Raw genomic sequence first — 21,122 nt, 5'->3', positions numbered from 1 at the left:
CCCATCCCTTTTCAGTTGGTACGAAGTGTTTGCTGAAATTAATATTAGTCACTGCAATGCCCTTTTCTTCCGACACACTGACAGGCCACAATTAAACAATGTATATTGTGATGATAATGGGAGTCTTTATCCAGTAATGCAGAGAAAAGTGGGACGCGCAGGTGAATTCGATGATCAAACCGGCCAAGTGCTGTCGCTTGTTTATGCCCCGAAAGCATAAACAAAGTACCACAGTCTCGCATTTTGTGACCTTGTCAGCACGGGCCCCCCTCGCTCAAGGTCTGTGCCCCTCGTGTGTCCCACCCCCTTTCAGAATTTACAGAAGCAAAAAAACTTCTGACGGTCAGTGTTCTAACTGACCGAATTCACTGAGCCCACTCCCCCATGTGTCCCAATACTGGCTGTTTATCAATTTTATTCTGCGTATTTTGGAATACTTCATACCATCGGTAGTTCATGTTGTAGCTTCAGTTCACGCTTATCCTCTTGTCTACTTCGTTGTCGCTTTTCAATGTTATCTGATACTTAAACATCTTAACTTTTCGTCTTTGCCTAAAGCAGTTTCGTTGTTGTGGTTTGGATTGCGTGATTTTTTCCTTCCATTTCAATCCAAATATTATTATCAATTGTGATCTAATTAACATCTTGGTCGTAAATCAGGAGTGAAATGAAAGACATTCTCGGAAATAGCTCTGCATTAAACGAAACGGAGAATCTTTTATAATCACTTTGGGGACCTCTGCTTCCAAGCAACAAGTGATCTTTCAAAATTCTCCTTGGCATTTAAAAAGAAAATACTGGACTGAGGCGAATAGACTGTATTCATGTGTCGGCCATCTTGTTTTTGAAAATAGGTCTATCCACTCCGAGCGGGAACAAAAGAGGGCGTGTTTTAATAAAATTGACAGTCCTTCGGTACGAACTCACCGCGGAACGCGCAACGAATTTAATCTGGAATCTATAAGGTCTTTGCGTGCTCCCCGAACGCATGCGAAAAACCACGTGCCGGTCTATCTTTCTTTCGCCGGTGAGGGCCCCCTTCAACTCAAGAGGATAATGATGTTAGAGCATCGGCTGCCTGTGAACAGAAGAGTGTATACCTATAGTGAACTGGCATGGAGGTTGAACCTCGGAGTTAATTCTCTACGAAGCTGTATTAGGGACACAGTGAAAATTGTCTTTTCTTTTCTCCTTAAGCTAACTCGTACTTACGACTTGTATGTCGTACGTACAACTTATACGTCGTACTTACGACTTATGAATCATGACTCGTACGTACGACGTGTGGATAATATAACTCATATGTACGACGTATAAACCGTACAGACGAGATATAAGTCGTACGTACAGATATAAGTTGTACGTATGAGATATAAATCATAACTCGTACGTACAACTTATAAGTCGTACATACGACATACAAGTCGTACGTACGAGTTAGCTCAAGGAGAAGAGAATTCTCACAGGCGCATGTCTGAATGACCGACTAACCCAAAATAATTTTCAAGGGAATGTTCTGCAGCATTCATATTAAGTATGACTCTTACCCGCGACGTGTGTGGCAAACATCTTTGGTCATGACATTCATGGATTTGTGATGGCTTGTTTCTCTTAGGGGCAGTGCGATAATCAGCTCCTGAGATAACCCAGTTTTTTTATCAGGGACAGAAGTTCAAATCGTCTAGGTCATGTTGAAAATGCCTGGGAAAAACTTCAACGACTGTTCACGCCAGCCTGTCACAATAGGGGTATGTTTTCAAAGTTCGTGTCAAATGAAATTTACTAACATTGACGCTCACGGGATCTTTGAACTGACAGGACAGTGTGCCTAGTTAGCGACGGCTTCATTTGGAGGAAATGTGGTTCATAGCGGTTCTCTGCTTGAGATGGCCGTAAATCTGAACATATGTCATAGTAACCAAACGAATTCGCTGCAGTGGCGTAAGTAGGATTTTACTGGGGATGCACAAGCATTTTATGCGGGGCACCAGCTTTCAGTGGTCTGTTTTTGGGGGGCAAGCTTTTGTTAGCCTTGTTCAATATCCATTCATCCTTTTTAAGGGGGGGGGGACCTGGGGGCACCGGGAAGGGGGGGGCACGTGCTCCCCGGCCACGCCACTGTTCGCAGCAGGTTTAACAGCACCAAACAGTCTCCCTTAAAATTGAACGAGAAGGATGATGAATTACACCAAATCACGTCGTGCCTATGTGAATGAAACAACTTCGACTGCTGGAATCAAGGCTACGTTCAATTCTGGAGGCAACAGGGTGGGTCGTGGATTTCAGGTTCCTAACAATGGAAACAATGACGCCTCCAATCAAACTGAAACTGGTGCCGGAAATTTGGCTTGTGTTTGGTCCCAATGAACCAGAGGTACAAACCGCATCTTAACCAGCGACCGACATGCCAAAAAGTTCGAGGAACCTAACAGACAAATCAGGTCGCACCATCTCAAAAAAGAAAAACAACATCGATTTTCCTTTCCTAAAAACCTGCAAGGTAAAGATGAGGCTGCAAGTCATTCACCAGTCCATTATGAGATGTTGATTCCACATTTATCCGGATTTTTGTTAACAGCCTTTTCCACAATTTGGTGCCCACAGACTCAAACACTAGACTAGACTTGCACAAGTCTACTTTCATTCTCAATGATTCACGAAAGTGTGATGATTCTGGAAAAGATCGCTGGTTTCCAATAACGTGGATAAGGGCTACGACCCCACAGTCACCACAGTGTCATGAGCTTATTTTCGAGGACATTGCTCGTCCTCGGTCTGTATGAGGACAATTAAATCTAAAAACATGAGAGTCAATGCGAAGCCACAAGCACAGACAGTTATCAGAGTTCCTTTTATTGTCTCACAACCACACGCATGGCAAGTGTAACATCAAAATACAAACAAATATTGGGGGAGGGGAGGTCGCTCGTTGGCACACACGAAGGTGTAGTACTGGTGTCACAGGAGAGGGCTTGGTTTAACGGCAATATGGATGGGGGATTAGAGAATTTCGCCCGTATACCCTCCCCCCAGCCCTGTTCAATGTGGAAGTGAAGCGAATTTGACGTCACGAAAGATTTGCAGCAACATTTCGCCCGAGTTGAAATGTGTTCAATTTCTGCAAAGTCGTAGGGCGAATGTTCAAACTGCCGTCACAAATTCGCATTTGTGTTCGCTTTTGCGCTAAGCATCAACCAGCTAATATGGTCACTTTTTTCGCACAAATGACACAAATGTAGAATTTCTCAGGTAAAGCTGCGATAAGTACATATTGGGCCTAAAAGTTCATCTCCAAAATAACCAGTTTTACAAGTTGTTTTTATTACCAGTGATTAAAAAAAAATGGTTTGGATCAGATGTGTCCAAAAGGCGCAAAAACTATTTTAATATGATCAGAACAATATGGGCGATTCACAACAGAGCGCCTCCAAAAGTATACCACGCGTTGAGCAATCACAGTGCGAAATCTGTGGACCCTTTCTAAACGCGCATTGGATCCACAGATTTCGCGCACTGTGATTGGACAAACTCGCGGAGGCGCACTAATGTGAATCACCCGTATTTCGATGCTCGCCAAAACGACAGTTACCCATTGGAATCGCACGTTGGACCGTGAATCAGTGGCCTTGTGTCAATAGAAAAAAAGTTTGTCAAGAACTGCAGATAATTTCTATCCTTAAGTCAACATGGGTCTATACTTTGAATTAAATTAAGTACTCAAGTTTTTTTGGTCGAAAATCCAGACTCGAAAGAAGCTTAATCTGGCTGGAAGCAGCGGGTTTTTGTTATACCCGACTTGAGGGCACAATGTATTGTGCCATCAAGCGGGTCGTTTGGTTGCAAACTCGATGCGTCAAAGTGTGTGGATATCATCATTAGTCGAGAGGTCGTGACCTCTTCAGAACCGCCAATTTTATCTGCGAATTAACTCCCGCCAAACAACCGAGCCACGTCACCCATTATTATTATCACACCTGTACCCGAGGACGAAATATGTAGCAGATCATCGCATGAAAACAGGTTCTCTGCGTAATAACCCATGATAGTCTCGTCCTCGCAGCCTGTGGTTGTCCACAAAAGTGCAATCAGTGTAATTGCTAAGATACAGCGGTCTACTGATCACGGGCGCCGGGCTGACTACTTTCCTTGATCGTAACCATCAACTTAATGACCAGAGGGTCCGTCCATTTGTGATTACGACTACACCTGCGGCATAACGTATGGACCAAAGGATTAGCTAAAATCCAACAAAATCCTGACAAGAAAAAGCAACTGTTTTTCGACCGTAACATTAACTACGTGTGGTTAAATCCGAGTGAGAAATTGTCTGTTTTCAGCATGATTCATTCTGTCTCTGAACTTAGCCAATCGGGGTTCAGACTGCAGAGGACATCATAATTAGGCCTAAATCAAATTGATATTTACCTTCTGTAATTGCAAATAAGTACTTGCCATGCTTTCTAGAATAAAATAGTTCAAAGCATATTCGCATAACAGACGTTTCTACTGAAGACGGGGAAACGGAACGTTTTCTGCACTAATCAACATACGCCGTTCCTTCTTTTCAAACAAACTCAGCATGCAAACAAGTGCTGATACAACGAAAGTTGTTTTCACAGAACCGGGGACAATTTTCTTTTCGTTTTCTTACACAAGAACGCATGTGACGTAAATAAAAGATAACAATAACACACGAGTGCACAGGCTCACATTAACATACTCTGCAGATCTATGCCAATAAAGATAAGAGTTTGTAAAGTTTGGTTATTAAATTGACGGCGACTCGCTCGTGAAGCTTCAGTCAACGACCGCTGGTGAATTAGAGGTAAGTAACTATCAGATGAATGTAAGGGATTATTCAGTCCTTACACACAAGCTGCACGCCAATGAAGCAGCAAAATAGCACCGGGTAATCATGATTCAGGCTTACGTTCAAGTAGGCAAACCACTGAAACTATCATCTCCTGTGCCGGAAATTGTCGAGAAAAGTGACAACTGCGAATATGTACGCGGGGAGACTGGTTCGTGCTTTCGGCGAAGGGAAATATTATTTTTCAGTCTTTCTGAAAAAGCAGCCCGGGCACTGTAGCTCAAAAGCCTGAAGGGAACCGTAGAGAGTTTTAGAGGTGGGAAGAAAACCCTAGAGGAATATTCAGGGTGAAACCCATGGAATAAGGTGTTGGGACTGAAAATCTAATCCACCTGTGGACCGAGCTGGGAATCGATCCCAGACCATAGAGGTAGAAAGCGATGAAACATTCACAATGCCAAGTCACCAAAACGCCGTTTGAGTTGAAGTATGTTTTGCACAATGGCAGCGCGAAAATATCATCGAAAGTCACAGCATCGGGTTCGTTTTCGCTTTCATGCCAATTAAGTTACAAGTATGAACTGGCCTTAATAAAAAAAAACAGAGATCGGAAAATTTAGTCATACATCCATGAAAAATATACCAGTAATTAAATACGGTGCGTTCAAAAGTCTTCAATACCTTTGTCCCTCTAGAGCAGGAAATGAACAGTTCATTTAACGTAGTCCTGTTGGCACGCTGTAATGATTTTTGCCCGTGCGGCAGTGTTTTTTCCCTCAAGTTAATAATGCAAACACGCCCAGATACACCTGCGTTCAACATGAAGCTGGCTTAGCACTAACATTGATATAATAATATTGAAAAATATAGTACTCAAAAAAGTTCAGGACTTTTATTTTGTGCTTCCCTTTTCATATGAGATATTTTACTGCTGAAATGCCCCAATATCTGTCCTGAATGACCTCAAACACTCTGTAATCAATTTCACATGTGGTTGGTTTCAGTTGTTGCATAATGTCTCTTGCGTGCATCTCTTGAAAAAAAAAATACAAGTTAAGAAGAAGTGGTCCTTAACTTTCTTTGAGTAGTGTATTTAGTTAGCGATTTTGTTCCTCAGAGTCTAACCAACAAAGGTCTGAAATTATCATTTTCCACTATGGAAGATTTCGCCTTTCTTTTTCCATCTTTGTACGACATCATTACAATAATCTTTTGAACCTGTTTGGGAGTCATTAAGTTACAGAATGAACTACATGTATTGTGTTCTAGTAGTTTGAAGAAATTAAGTGAGGTGGATTAATAGTTGTGATAGTACAGCAAACACAAAACACCAAGTGCAAGATCAAAATGAAAATCACAGGTGTGCGTTATGCATTTGTCTTTGGGCGTTGTTGTCCCCGATGATCTGTCGTTGAGACGGGGGATAAATTAAGATAATTAAGGTACAACCTTGGGCAGGCCAGAGACCGATTTTTTAAAGCTAGGCTTTGTTTCTGGTTATACATGTCTAGACGAGGAATCCTTTACAGGTATTCGATTGTCGGACCGAACGAAAATGTCCAAAAGGTGTCGGCCTTTCATGCACGCATGCGGCGAGATTTATCCATGGCAACGGCTAAAAATAGATTCTCATGGCGTCAGCAGCGAATCAAAACAAAGGGCACGAAACCATTCAGGATTGAACAACAGCAATGAAAAACGACGCAATTTATAGCACATAAAGATTTTCTCTCACAACGTTCTCGGTACATGCGTCGACACACGGTAGTGTCGGAGTTTGTCGACGAGGTCTAGCCGAAGCTCTGAGTGCTCGGGACGCCCAGGCTAAGCGGTTGGTTCTCGTTGGTGCTGTGTCCGGCCTTGAGCCCAGTCAACCAATATGTCTCCATTATCCCTTTACCCTGTGGAGAAACAAATCCATCAAACTTGGGAGATGCATGTACAGCGTCGAGACAATAAACCAAAATCGACATGCAACCAGCGAAACCCTATCTTGGCGAAAAGGCCAGGTCATTCGAGAATAACGCACGCGTGCCAGACGGCCTGTGGCCGCACTGATAGGGCAGACCTTGCGCGTGCGCGTTTCTGTTCCCGAATGACCTTGCACGTGTCCAACCCAAGAAATGGCTGTACCTTTATATCGACGACACCGCGGGTTTGTACCGTGAAACCACCAAGGACCGTCAGAATCTTGTGGCACTCAGCACTCACGTGAATCTTCATCGCTGTAATGTGTATCGTGGAGTGGTAGAACGTGTTAGTAATGAGTGAAATTACAGAATACTGGTGCAACGGTAAATTGGTGGTTCTTTGTGACGCCCGAAGTGTGACGTCATTTTGAACTAGGAAATGCTCCGCAAACGAATGGAGTATACATGGGCGTGTTGATTCACGCGCTGGTTCTCTGGCTAATTGCCCGTTATACATATTACAAGTGCGTGTTACGTATTCACTTCGGTACTCTATGGGGTTAAGTTATTAGTGATGGTCAGAATATTAATGGTCGGGATTTCTAATGCTGGGACTAAGGTCAGTGCTCTGGGGCAAGGCTTGATCATGGTTTTGTGTAAGGTTTCAAAGTCCCAAGGGGCGTAAGTCTGGGATTATGGTGGATATAACCCAGCCCCCCGAGTTTTAACCGGGAGTGTGCCATTCGATGTTTCCCGCTTTGTAGTAAAAAGGAACCTAAATGGATTTGGGACTTACTTCCGATTTTTCCCGCAACGCAAATTAATTATGTGGCACTTTAACACTGACTGCACACTGTTTGAAGTGACTGTCTTTTTAACTGCCGGCAATATGAGGAATTTTACTTGTAACGTTATCTTGCGCGACATTCTACTCCTAAAGAGATGAACCTATTTGACAGGCCCTTTGGGAAGCTTGTTTTCGTATGTTCACGAACAGCTCATTTTGTTGTTCGTGGGTCGACCGCTCGAACGCCGCGAAGGTACAACTGGTTATCGCAGGTAGTGGCAAGTAACATGGCGGCGTCCATGTACGTCCTTCCAGGGTTAAGTTCTGGATAACTGACCTATTGGTGTTTCTATTTAAAACCAACATTAATTTCTGTGTTTTGGAAAATAATTTGTTAATTTTGCAAAACTTCCCATATTTCTGACTTCGTAGGTCATTTTGCTTTTTTTTGGGCGGCTGTTCAAAAATAAAAAAATTCACGAGCTTTTCTGTGTGTTCCTGTAAACCCTGACGAGGAGGTTGTGCATGATCCTGTTCCGGGAACAGTGTTCTTGAGTCGTGTTCCCGCCGTTCGAGCGCGAGAACAAGAAACCCGTGTCAAGAACAGGCCGCCCGAACTCAACCTCCGAGTATTCCTCTCTACAAAGTAAAGCGCAGCTTGTGAAAAATCTAAAAATGTCTGGGCTTTTCCTGGCAATTGAAGGCGCTTTTGCTGCGATGTCATATCGGGAGGGCGCTGTTCATTTCAGCGGCTTATTAATAACGTGTTTAACCCTAAGTCAGGGATGAATTTCACTGGAAAAAACCAACGAACAAGAGACAAACACTTCAGACATCAAAATTACCAGAAATTCTTGCAAACTGTGGTACTGAAATGGATGTAGCATTTTTTCTCGGAACACCAGACTTCTGTTCAAGGATATGCCGATTTCCAAAATCGAAAAACCAAAAAGACACTAATTCAAAATGCCCTTAATATTGTACAGCGAGGCAAAAGGCTTCAGTCGCGTTATTCTACACACAAAACCCAAATCAACCACAGCATACGACCAAAAGCATAAGAACTTACGTTCACCATGCGACTCCATTCTTGAAGCGGTGTTGACGGTGTCCCCAAACAGACAATACCTCGGCATTTTTGAGCCCACCACTCCAGCGACACATGGTCCTGGTTTAGCAAAGGAACAAAGGGTCAAAACGTCACACCCCACGGTGACAGGCCTTCTTAATTAAACGACAAAATTGGAAAAAAGGAAGCTGCGTCTCGATGCTATGTCTAGGGCTAGGTCTAAGCCCTCACCAGTTGCAAATACATGGGCTAACATGGGCAAAAGACGCAGCCGTAGGCCTATCCCTAAAGCCCGCTTTTGCCTTTAATAGGACATTGGCCGAGGTTTACTGGTATGTCATCTCGTACATGAATCCGAGGGGACTACAGTTCAATCACCAAAAGCTTGTTTTTAATAACAATGCACAATGCAGTCACACTTGAATCGCCCTAATAATCCTTTTGCGAGTTAACTTCGACCCAAATCTGGTACACTGAGTTCTTTAAATTCACGTGAACATAACAACTTGAATTCTCCATACTACAACCACTGTTGCTATACCTCGTGATTCGGGGCAAGCTTTTGCTTAGTTACATAAGAGACGCCTTGCAACAATACACTGTTCTCAATGGATAAAAAGGGCACAAAGGAACCACTCCATTCCAGAGATGCTGGTCGCTATGCAAAAGCTTGCCCCGAATCACGAGGACATATGCAGCAAGGTATGAGACGGAGAGAACCCCCCTGCTTTGTGTTGGTCATTGTCTCGCAGGAATCTGGGGAATTCCTTTCAGTCATCTTGGGGGGGATGTGTTAAGTAACAATAGTCTGGAATGTGTATAGGGATTGGACATGTTGGGGGGGGCGCCCCTCGGTCTCATTTCTTGCTGGGTATACACGAGGTATAGCAAGTGTCTTTAGTCTGAGGAATTCAAATCGTCATAATTATGTGCAATCAGATAACTCGGTGTACCAGATTTTATTCATAAATTTAACTCGCAAATGCTTATTGAACTACTCTGTAAAATGTCAGCGTCACTCACATTAAGCAGTTCGAAGCAACCCTCGCGGCGTAAATGGTCAGTGACATCTCGTACAATTGTTTTCATGTGAATGGTTCCCACTGATTGGCGTGCGACCACGCCCCTGCCTGGGCCTGGTTCTAAATGGTCGACTGGATGGTCCAAACCATGCATTGCTCATGTGACGTTGGCCTATATTAAACTAGCACCGTCGCTTGCACTTCGTCCAAACCTTACCGGTGTGGAGTCCGACTCGCAGCCTGAGTCGGTCAGACGGCAGGTGCGGGATCCTGAACTCAGCTGCCCGGTCCATCAGGTCCAGAGCCAAGCTGGCCACCTCGCCGGCGTGGCGGTTGCCGTTACGCATGGGCAGGCCGCTGACGACCATGTAGGCGTCGCCGATGGTCTCAACCTTGTACACGTCGTACGTCTCGATGCGCTCATCGAAGAGTTGGTAGAGAGAGTTGAGGAAAACCACCACCTATGTACAGGGAAAAGTGGTGACCTGCGTAAGATACCCCGTACAGCTGACTCGAGAATTTGGATAGGCACAGGAAAATTTGCTTAGCACGAAAACGTTTACCAGCCAAAATGCCATGCCAATATCTCCTATGACTGGTGCCCGTTTGATATCTGCTTAACACGTATAATAATTAAAGACTGATGCCTGTTTATTGATTTTCACAATTATTAAGTGTCATACCAACTGCAAACAATGTGTCGTGTCGTTAGAACCAACCTGCATGGGCGTACTCTTGGCTGATATCTCGGTGAAGTCGACGATGTCACTGAAGAAAATACTGACCCGCTCAAAGGACTCGGCATTGACGTCCTCCCCGCTCCTCAGTTGCTTGGCAACGGGACGCGGCAGCATCCGATAAAGCAAGGAATCGCTCCGTTTTTTCTCCGTGTTTAGCTCCATTGTCTTTTCCGTCAATTCTTCACGAAAAAAGAACACATCAAAAGCAATTCTCCAAAAATGTACCGCCCGACTTTGTTCAGCTCCTTGGTTCTACCGTACCATAGTTATCTTTTGAGCGTTGCAACGGGTAATTTGTTTTTCTTTTCTTGAAAAAAGAACTATGGGCTGTACATGAATGAAACTGTGCTCTTGAACAATTCTATTTTTTTAACAAACAACTAAGGACTTCTTGTTGTCTGCGTACAAGACTTTTGAAGTTTCAGACTGACTGCCACTTGAGCAACTTTACGTAACGCTCTTATTTAAAAAAAACTCTCTTCGATTGGCAGAGTGACAGTTTACAATCCATTTGGATTTAACATGTGCGCGCATTCTCCATTATTGTCAATGGGTGTGGTTATAATCACCTTGTCGTATGGAAGGTAACAGTAATTTTAATACGGGCGATTCGCAACAGTGCGCTTCAAAAAGTTTGCGACACGTGGGCCAATCACAACGCGCGAAATCTGTCGACCCTTTCCAAACGCACTGTGATTGGCCAACGCGTTGCAAACTCTTGGAGGCACACTACAGTGAAACACCCGTTTTTTTACTTGATGCGTAGGTCTGTATTGATTTAGTCGACTTGGACACCATCACAAGAATGACGGGCACCACCAGACAGACCACACCAAAGAGCGCAGCTGCAACAGCAATCTAGACAAGAAGAAAGTGAAGAATCTTGAATATTTACGTCTCTTCTCTCTGCAGGACATCCATGTAATAGGTGTACATTTCTTTCCCACTGCAGCTTTCAAAAATTGTTGCAATTTTTCCCGCAGTTTCATTTCCTTAAACCTCGGCACTGTTTGGGCCCACATGATCGTCATTAAGAAACAACCTGTTTTACCTCCTCGTTTTTGGCGACGATTTCGAGGCTAATGCGATCGCTGACCATGCTTTCCAAGTACAGTCCAACATTCCTCATCACCTTCAACTGGCCCGTGGTGTTCCCCAGCCAGTGGGTGGCTCTTTGCAGGGAAGCATTCTCACTCGTTGCTGGCAAGAAAGTTAAAAAAAGAGGAAATATATACAGGCCGTGTAAACAAAATGGCTGTTTATCTACCAGCATAGGTAAATTAACAGAAATTAGACGAAAGGGGGTGAATATCATCTCTTTGTTTTTAAAAAAGTTGACCACTTTCCACCGTTAATTGGTTTATCAGCTCGTTGCTGATGAGTGCTTTATCCCACCCCCATTAAAATGCCCCCCCCCCGGAAAATCCTGGTGACACCCATGCTACGACTAGTTCAACAATCGTAAAATACACTTAGGAGGAATACGCCAGAAACCAGAAGGTACATAACTTGAGTTTTGCGTGGAGGTTTTTCGAGGCTTGACAATGGTGTCGTGAGGTACCTCTGGGAAAACCTCGAGCGAGCTACCCTCGTTTTAGTCGTCGTTCCTCCCTTAAAGGTCCACGGCTCGTAGGGTCAAAAAATGGAAATGTACCTGTTGTGTGATTGCTGTAAATTTCGTCCTTCATGATCTCGATTTTGCTCAGCTGTATGTTTCTTGCTTCCAAGCCTTCGTCGTATACATCTCTCGTTGAAGGTACATAGTTCAGGCACGTGTTCAAGTGGATGACGCTCAATTCCCTGTTGCGGACAAACGACAGGTAGTTTACACTCTGTAACCCGCCGAGAAGGTAGAACTCAGCCCCGTAGGCGGACATGGCCCCCGTGCGCTCCTGGGCGCGTATGATGAAGGCAAAGGACATCAGGTTCTTCCACAGCCTCTCGTGGTTGGTCTGCAGGATGGTGTCAGTCAGCAGAGGCATGAAGGCCCGGTTCACGCTGGAGTAGATCCGCAGGAGTTCGAAGACGCTGGTGTTTTTCTGTCTGCTCTGGGACCGCAAGTCGTTCAAGAACGCCAGAAACTGGGCGCTGGATGTGAAGCGCGTCTCTTCAGGCCAGTAAGGGAGGTTGCGCACCGCCACGTCGGTGTCGGCGTAGCTGGAGTCCAAGCTCACCCGGCTGATGTCGTCGTAGCGGGTGAAGAGCGTGGCAAGCGACTGCTCGATCTCGATGGCGTGCATGATGGAGCCCAGGGCCACCGACTGCTTGAAGATTCGGTTGAAATCTTGTAGCTCCTGGCGAGCAGTCACGGCCTGCTGGACATTGACGGCTGTCAACGCGAAGAGACAGACGGCTGGCATGAGGGGGAAGAGAAGCATCTTGAGCATCTGTAGGCGCTTGCCCCAGGGGGAGACAGGACTCAGGTTGCAGCGGCCCACACCGATCTGGTTAGAGATCTGGAAGGACGAGTGGCTATTGGGGGAGTTTTGGCTCCGGGAGATATCCATCCCGGATCCACACAGAACGAGTACCAAATATCGGGAAGTAAAACAACTTCACCTCCCGGCCGATCCGCTTGTGTATCTGGGAACACTAAAGCCAATTTATCGACGCCTCGGCGAACTTAAATCTCAGTGAGTAAATCAATACCTGTGGGGAAAATCGGAAATGGTTGAAAACTTTTGGACCCATGCTCTTTGGGGCAAGCAAGGGTGGAAGTAGCTTACCCGAGGTCATAAACTAGTGCCGGCAGCTGGATTCGAACCCCCGACCCTCTGGTCAGCAGTCACAAACCTTAACCACTTGGCCACCTGCATCCCTCCCAAGTACAGACAAAACATCGAACTGTGTATCTGTAACTAATAATTATAGCCTTTACTTGAGGTATGCCAACGAGGCCTTTCCCTATTTGTGGACCCAAACCACCTGTCCTTTGTAATTGGCAAACCTGTGTCCCTGAAAAGCGTGTTTGTCGTTTTGGTTAATCAAGTGTTCCTCCTCAAATTAATTTTCACACCGCTAGACACCACACTATTCACAAGGATACGGTTTAGAATCAATTTCATCAGAGAGAAAAGTTAAGGTAGGTAATTCAACATCTCTTTAAAAAACACTCACCAAACTTATTGTTCGGGTGAAGTGGGACGTCGGTTTGAATACACAAAGAAGCGCTTTGCAAAGGATGTATTTTCTCCACCATGAAAGTAAACTCGAAAATAGATACATGGTTTGATATTCTCCCCCTTCTCCACATTCCAGTATTTGATTTTACATTGATTGGCCGAATTGTTAATATCTCTCGACACCCATCTTTACCCTGTCTACTGGATTGGTAATAATAATCACCCTGGCTGGCTACTCACGCGCCAACAAAGAGAAGTTAATATGGGTGATTATTTGTGGGACCGGAACAGACGTGATGAAGAAAAGCAAGAGAAACTCACCAAACTGAATGATCACAGCGCAGTCCGCGACTCGCGAAACGGGATTTCGATTCCTCACACGACGGTAGACTTCGAGCCGTTTTGGTTTGCCGAACTTCGGCGCAAACAACCGGCAATCCCGCGCGGGGCCCGTGCCGACGCCAGTGTCTTCCCAGACAAAGCCAAACTGCGGCTCTTATAGCCCTATCTGTCGCCATGGCGACAAGGCAGGAAGCTCATCACATCAGGACAATCCTCCTGGATTACCAATAGCACAGCAGATACAAATGTGACGTTCTTTAGGGTCCATTAGGCGGCGTTCTCACAGCTGACACGTGTTCTGAACCGATCGAGACACGTGGATACGGGACACTTCCCCCACCCTGTGCTCAGGTGCAGCGGGGGACTCATTATAAGACACTGGCTCCCAGCTAAGGTCATTTCAGCCAAAAGGCCATTTTTTCGAGAAAAAAAATTACACAGCACGATAACAGGACTTGCCACAAAGTTCGCCACACACGGGCGTAGGTGTGACATAAGAACTTGGACCTTGAAGAATACACACGCAATAGGCCCTAATCATAATGCGCATGACAGTGCACAGGCCAAAGTCAAGCAACACATAAGAATAAGAAATCTACTGAAAAGGTCCCTTCACTCATCTATTCAAAAGGTGCGTGACCTTCGACACGCTCTACTTGACAAATTAAGTTTTCAGCCAAGTGTGCTGGTGATTTTTGGAAGGAAACTTTTGTTGTGAGGGGTGGCAGTCCGACTTAAAAAGGAGCATTAAATGGACATTCCGACAAAGTTTGTAGCAGCGTTACGTATGACGTAAAGATACCATCGATGTGCCTGACTCTAAACCAACGCCTTGTAAAGCCGTCAGCGTTGGTCTACCATGTCAAACAGCCAATCAGCATCGTTTCCGCGCGTCATGCGCTGTGATGTACATGCATGACGCGTTATGCCGTAAATCTTGAGCTAAAACTACAAAGTCCGACATCCAAAATCTGTAATCTGACATTCGGGGGAAAATCCACTTCAAACTTTCATTACAAGAGACAGGTATGTTATTTCTAACAATCCAATTGTGTATGCCGTAGAATGGAATGATGATGACCCTATGTTTTTTCAACCGGGTATATAGCAACCTTGCTCAATACACAAAGCTAATTATCTCCCCCATTAAGATTTTCCAGAAATAATTTCCCGAAAGACCACCTGGGCGAATAGTTCTCATTAGCCATTCATTAGCTACACGAGGGTGAATAAGGAAAAAAATGAAGACAAGGTCGGACAGTTGAGTGGGACGGATTATAAACAGACTCTCGGCCAATCTCTTTTGAAAAACAAAATGACCCTGGAATTTTCTCAGATAGGCAAGTTGGTCACTCTTGTCTTCTTAGTGTGTATCCTGGCCTTGTCAATTGCTACCATCTAAGTTGTATCTTGTTGCTACCAACTACATGTGTTATCTGTTTAAAAGACGGGGATAAACATAATATTTCTGACTATTTGAACAAGTTGTGGCTATGTTAAACTTAACGCAATTTTCAGGGGTTTTGGCAGAGCAATGTTATCATGATAGTGTATGTTGATTTGTTGTATTTTTGGTGGCTTTTACAATTTTTGGATGGATTTTTTTTAATGTGCTTATACTCAGATTAATTTTTCTCACCAACTGGGACTGCAATGAAAAATAGTTACTATAACTTTTTTGCGATATCCCTACTATTTCCACTTATTGGGAATCGTTGAGTTTGCTTTTCTTTAATTTATTTTTTTGTAAGGATATTTTGTGGAAATAGTGAGTAAATCAAAAACAAAAAAATCAAATCAAATTAGTGACAAAGGCCCCTGACGAAAATGGCGAAGATGCCACGATCCTATTTATTCTATTCTACAATTCTATTTTTATTATATTATTTTCTATTATTATGGTCAAAATTCTTCGGCGAAATAGAGGCTATTAAAACCTGTTTGAAAACAGTTAAAAACTCATTATCGATAGACCAAAAGGTCTTCAATAAACTTGATTTTGAGGCTGCATCACTGGATTTCATTTTCTCTACTGCGTTATTCTACTGGTCCAAACTGGACCAAGAGAGGTCCTAGCAACGCAGGCTCCTTTGGTAGTAACTGCGCATCGCTGGTTCACGAACGACTATAAAACGCAAGCGTTGCAGTCGCACTCCCTCCCGGTATGGCTATTTTCAACCGATGAGGGGGTGCTTCTGCTCAAGGCAGATAGCAGGGAAGCAAACTCAAAACGAACCCCAAACTGAAATAAACACCGTTGTTGCAAAATCAGTGAAATTGAAGTCAGTCTTTCATTCAGCAAGTTTTAATTCAAAATTTACCCAGAGAAAATGTAATTTAAAAATATAGTTCCGCACGTGATCTAACATATCGATGTTCACACCCAAGGTCTTTTATATCTAATTTACATAAAAATGTATCTACATGTATACTAATGTTACAAATGCTATAAATCACTAAATATTCTTCAAAAGAACCCTACCTTTATATCGGTTAGCATGACACTATTCATGACAGCCAAAATAGCCAGTCGAGCCCCCCAAACACTATAAAGTTAACTGCATCAAACATACCCAGTTAGTTTTGATTTCTTCTGGTAGAGATGAAAAACGTTTTCGATCTTCTGCCCTATCACAAAATATTTTCGCATTTAAATTCTGAAATAAAAAATCTGAATGCGGCCGCAGCTTTCCTGAAAGGTTTAACATAAAATCGACGCTGGTGGTCCTGTCGGAATCGTGCGGGTTTTTTTTAAACCGCGGCTTTTAAAACGCGTTTTTAACGCTGGGAATCATGTCTGGCTCCTTGCGAAGTTGTTTCGTTGGCTGGCGTTTTATAGAGGATTTTATACCGCTTTTGTGGACTTGGCCACGAACACTCTCATCGCGCCATGGAGGCTTAAGAGCTAAAGCTTAGAGCAGAAATGATGATTACCCACTTCCAGCAATTTTACCGTAAGGAAACGAATTAATTAACAGAACTCTGATGACAATACGGCACACAGTCGGCAGATGTTTCGCATCAAAATTTAGCTGTGAATACAAATTTGTTGCTAGAACAGAGTACATGTGAACATCTACGTCCGAGTCAACGACTCCTTACCATCGTCTGTGCTGTTTTGCGGAAAACGAAGCTTCAACATTAAAAGAGTCATTAACTATTCTTTCCCCAGAACACTGTGAACCTAATGAGGTTCTTCAAAGACAGACTGCGACGTCCCGCGGAACCGATTTGTTATGCACTACAAAAGGGACAGTGCTCAGATCACAAAAATTTCAATTTGGACATCTTAATGAGAGATCTCATTCTACGTACCCTCAGATCCCCGCCCCCCCCGTGGACAAGTGTGTACGTCATCAAAAGACGCAAGGTACACGTTTTTTAAACAGTCGATGCAGCGAACTCTAGGGCGCCGTATTTCTTATTCTAACATAACAAAAACTTGTCTGTGTAATGTCTTACATAACAAATGCAGATAAATATGCATGTATATGACCGACAAGAGACAATGCGAAACGAAATGCTCCGCCCAAGACTGGGTTCCCACAGAAATCTGAAAACCAAATGTCAGGAATTTTCTAGGACTAAAATGTGACCATTTCCATGACATTCATCGACACATTTATTAGGAGATGAAACACTGGCATAGTCACTACTAAAAACTGAGGAGAGCCCGTAAATTTATCGTTATTCCATTACCACATCATTAGCGGCCCATTAAAAAATAACCCTTACATGATCTTAACCTGTGCCTTTTCCCGAGAGGTTTCCAACGGCTTTTCCCCCGACAAAAGGATTAATAATGACGAAAACAGTAATAATAACAACTGTTTTTTAAACAGCACCTTTGACTAAGATCAAAGCGCCCTCTATTTTGTCAAGGACGTTCTATTTTCCCCCAAATTTTTTCATGACTTTTCGGGCACAACCTTTTTCCCGGGTTCTTCGGGACTTTCCATGACTGAGAGAACCCTGCACGGGCTATGGCTCTGGCTATTCAATGGCAACGCGTGCATTAATGCGGCGGCAGGCAATTCCTATAGACGTATGCTTTAGCCACAGCCATAGCTGTGATCAGCATCTTTTGACCATGTGGTTACCACAACTCACCACGTGACCATATTCTCTGCCTTTGGGTTTATATGGAGAAAATTCAGTGAATACTTTGACGAAGACGCTCACAGAATCCGCTCCTGCGCAACAAAAGAGGGTGTGTTTTGGTACTCACCGCATACGCGCGCGTTCTCGCGTTTGACGCGGAGCACGCTGAGTACGCGTAACGAATATAATTTCTTCATGTCAAAGATATCTTCTGATATAGGTCTATGCTTAATGTATGGTCTTTGCGTACACGCAGAACGCGTGCAAGAACCCGCTTGGAAAACTTACTACCATTTATCTCTCTTTTGCCACTAAGGGGTGCACTTCCAACTCGGGGCAGATACTTAACCCACAAAGCTTTCAGCCCAGCTAAAAAGAAATTAATTTCGATAATGAAATTACCACGTTTCAATCGAGCAAAAGCGAAATAACATAAATACATCCTTCTGTTGTAATTATGTACAGACTTGTCTTAAATTATAAAATGATTTGGCGACCTGACACAGATTACTAAGCTAAATGGGCTTTATCAGTACACCAATAAGTAGATCAATGGCAGCTCCCTTTAAATATCTAGCTACTGGAATGAAAGACTTTACAAATCGATATTGTAGTAACCTGACTAGTGGTCTGTAAAGAATTCATCACAAAGTGAGCTAACTTTCACCGCGTGGCGCTACACACCATCGGTGGCTACATTTTGAAATGTTTAAAGCCCCTATTTGTATGTAAGCACAAGCCAATGATTTTCAGGAGTGCATTCAGCAGAGTTGTTGACTCGAGTCAATTGACTTGGACTCGAGTCAATTGACTTGGACTCAAGTCGCTATTTTTGTGACTCGTGACTTGACTTGTATAACTAACAGTTTTTTAACTTGTGACTTGACTTGGACTTGCGAAAAAATGACTTGTACTCAATCGAACCCATTGAAGTTTTAAATTAAGCTATGATCAACTTACGCCCTGCGTTCTTAAAATAATCTTAAAAGCTTTCGGCTCGCGACTTCTACTTTGGCCTTGTCTGCCCATGACCACGTCTGAATCACTTGACTGTGGCATGCAATCACACATCGCGCGACTTGACTTGTGCTTGGACAAAAAGTCTTGTGACTTGCTTGTGTTTGGACCAAATTGACTTGTGACTTGACATGACCTGTGACCAAATGACTTGTGACTTGACATGACCTGTGACCAAATGACTTGTGACTTGACCTGTGACTGTATCAAATGACTTGAGCTCGGCTTAGACTAGCAAATATTCCTTCACGTGACTTCCTGACTTCACGAGACCACGCCTGCGAACACGTGTGCGGGGTTGGCCTATTAACCTACTGCCGTCGGTGAGTTGGCCACACCCTTAAGACAACCCTAAGGAAGTTTGCACATGAGTTTTTGTTTGTCTTAGATTTTGCCGCGTCCAGCGTCCATCTGCGTATCATGCATAAATTGGACAATATTTTAGAAACTGCGCTGGAACGATTCAACCACGACAGGTCAATTAGCCGATGGGTGCTCGGTATTGGCGAAGTGCACACGCTTGTACATCTGTTCAATGAGGCAAACAAAATGATAACGAACCCGACAAGAATTTTCCACACTCCTCCTTCAGTATTCGCACCAAAAATTAAAGAAAGAAAAACTAAACCTTTTTTAAAGTATGCATTGTAAAGGCTCCAAGTCTCAAAAAACATGTATATGTCTACAGCAAGAATGCCGTTTGAAAGGCCAAACGGCGAGTTCTACATCTTACTCTACATTAACCCTTGCTCTTCAGCAACCTCCAAAAATTTGAACAATCCACATCATTTTAAAAAATTGGAAAACATTTCGTCGTGCATGTGTGCAATTTGCATTAATTTACAAATCTTACATGCATTATTCTTTCTTTGAAAATGACACCTGTGCCATGCACCATTAGGTAAAAAATAAATACATTTTCAAAAATATCTTTTAGTAGAAAAATGTCTGCAGTGATTGCGCGGAAAGATTGACAACTTGTCAAATTAAATAAATATTAATCTTTAAAGCAAATGACACTTATTTTTAAGGTTTAGAGGAACAACCAGTTTCAGCTCAGTTTGTTCCGGTTTACATTAGAAAGCACTGAGCTCTTTGTTTGGATGTATGACTCAGTTTGGTGTACTGATGGAAACGGGTATTTCACTTTACACGGCACTAGCTTATTTCAGAGGTTTCTAACTCAAAACTGGTTCTGGTTACTTGCGGTTTCTGTGTTTCTAGGTTGGGTGACTAATAAAGATATGAAATTCAGTGCATAGAGAGAAACCCAAACCTAGCGTCAGGAAACGTGGAACTGGACTTGGTCAAATTTTTCGGCCGACGGGGGCGTTCCAGTCATCGTCTCGCCCACGGGCGGCCAGCCAGGATCATCTTGGATCTCTCGCTCCACCAATTTGAAGACATTCTTGGGTCTGCGCTTGCAACGGACACGGCTGATGCAGCCGTGAAGCAGCTGGCTGTCCACGACAAAAGTCTGCCAAGAAATCAGCCGACAAAAGTCCCCACTTGGCAATGACTCAAGGTTTTACCCTGAGATACCCCCCCAAAACCAAGCAAAACCTTGTAAACCTCAAGGTAAACCTCTGCATGGTTGATTTCTCATTTTCGTTTTTTTTCAGTGAAACTTCCATTTTGGGCCTAAACACTTCCGGTAAAAGATTTTAAACAGATTGCAAACAATACAAAATAAAAAAACTTTGTATGTTCATGCACGTTTTAAGCGAGTATTTCTGGACAGAGACATGTCTAGTTGTGTCTGAATTGAGGAGTTATTTTGTACCAACTGGGACTGCATCTTAACCAAAGTCAAACATAACACACGCACTGTACCAAGACTGAGTGCTGTGAGCCTACCACATGCACTCTGCCCTGTGAAACTGGAAGCTGCAGGGGGGGGGGAACTTACAAAAACAAAGACTCACCTCCAGGAGAAAGGAGACGACAAAGTTGAGGAGGACCAGACCGAAGAGGAAGAAGACGTAGGGCAGGTGCTCCTTGGACATAAGCTTGAGCTGCATGACCTCGATGAGGAACCAGTGTAAGACACCACCGGGCGCGACCGGCAGGAAGAGCATCAGGGTGCTTAGTAACACCAAGATGATGAGATCCAGCGTGAAGAGGACTGTACGAGTGGAGAGACAATGATGGTGTCAATGCCCAGGATGCCGCTCATTAACGGAAATATGCAGTGGCGAGTTT

The 21,122-nt window shown here is 43.7% G+C and overlaps 2 protein-coding genes across 6 annotated transcripts in view; both read right to left on the bottom strand.

Annotated features, from left to right (window-relative positions):
* Positions 1–939: 939 nt before the first annotated feature.
* Positions 940–15,947, bottom strand: LOC110976476 (uncharacterized). Of its 2 annotated transcripts, XM_087147164.1 has the most exons (9): positions 13,782–15,947; positions 11,993–12,987; positions 11,390–11,538; positions 11,094–11,196; positions 10,318–10,517; positions 9,816–10,059; positions 8,577–8,675; positions 6,944–7,035; positions 940–6,711 (listed from the first exon to the last, which is right to left on the bottom strand). In XM_087147164.1, exons 2-9 carry the CDS (start codon positions 12,843–12,845, stop codon positions 6,601–6,603), a joined length of 1,851 nt encoding a protein of 616 aa, XP_087003290.1. In that variant the 5' UTR covers positions 12,846–12,987; positions 13,782–15,947; the 3' UTR covers positions 940–6,600. The 2 variants fall into 2 exon arrangements, with proteins under 2 accessions (XP_087003290.1, XP_087003291.1); XM_087147165.1 differs by lacking the exon at positions 6,944–7,035 and having other exon boundaries at positions 6,612–6,711.
* Positions 15,948–16,079: 132 nt separating this feature from the next.
* Positions 16,080–21,122, bottom strand: part of LOC110976475 (polyamine-transporting ATPase 13A3-like) — a 29,467-nt gene continuing 24,424 nt past the window's right edge. For 3 of the 4 annotated variants that reach the window (XM_022229750.2, XM_022229751.2, XM_022229752.2), the window contains 2 exons: positions 20,846–21,045; positions 16,080–20,397 (listed from right to left, as the gene is read on the bottom strand). In XM_022229750.2, the coding sequence (XP_022085442.2) occupies positions 20,203–20,397; positions 20,846–21,045 (395 nt within the window). In that variant the 3' untranslated portion in view covers positions 16,080–20,202. The remainder of the gene's footprint in view (positions 20,398–20,845; positions 21,046–21,122) is intronic. The other variant, XR_015427966.1, reaches the window with a different exon arrangement.

This window comes from Acanthaster planci, linkage group LG16 (genome assembly GCF_054643075.1).
Source record: "Acanthaster planci isolate LZ-2023a linkage group LG16, COTS_SCS, whole genome shotgun sequence".
NCBI lineage: Eukaryota > Metazoa > Echinodermata > Asteroidea > Valvatida > Acanthasteridae > Acanthaster > Acanthaster planci.
Note: the sequence above shows the minus strand (reverse complement) of the source record. Positions and strands in the feature narration are given on the sequence as shown.

Excerpts from the sequence above, each read along its gene's own strand:
- LOC110976476 (XM_087147164.1), bottom strand. The coding sequence starts at position 12,845 with ATGGATATCTCCCGGAGCCAAAACTCCCCCAATAGCCACTCGTCCTTC. Across the intron at positions 11,197-11,389 it reads TCGTCGCCAAAAACGAGGAG|ATTGCTGTTGCAGCTGCGCT; the intron begins GTAAAACAGGTT and ends CTTCTTGTCTAG. Across the intron at positions 8,676-9,815 it reads GCGAGTCGGACTCCACACCG|GACCATGTGTCGCTGGAGTG; the intron begins GTAAGGTTTGGA and ends TTGCTAAACCAG.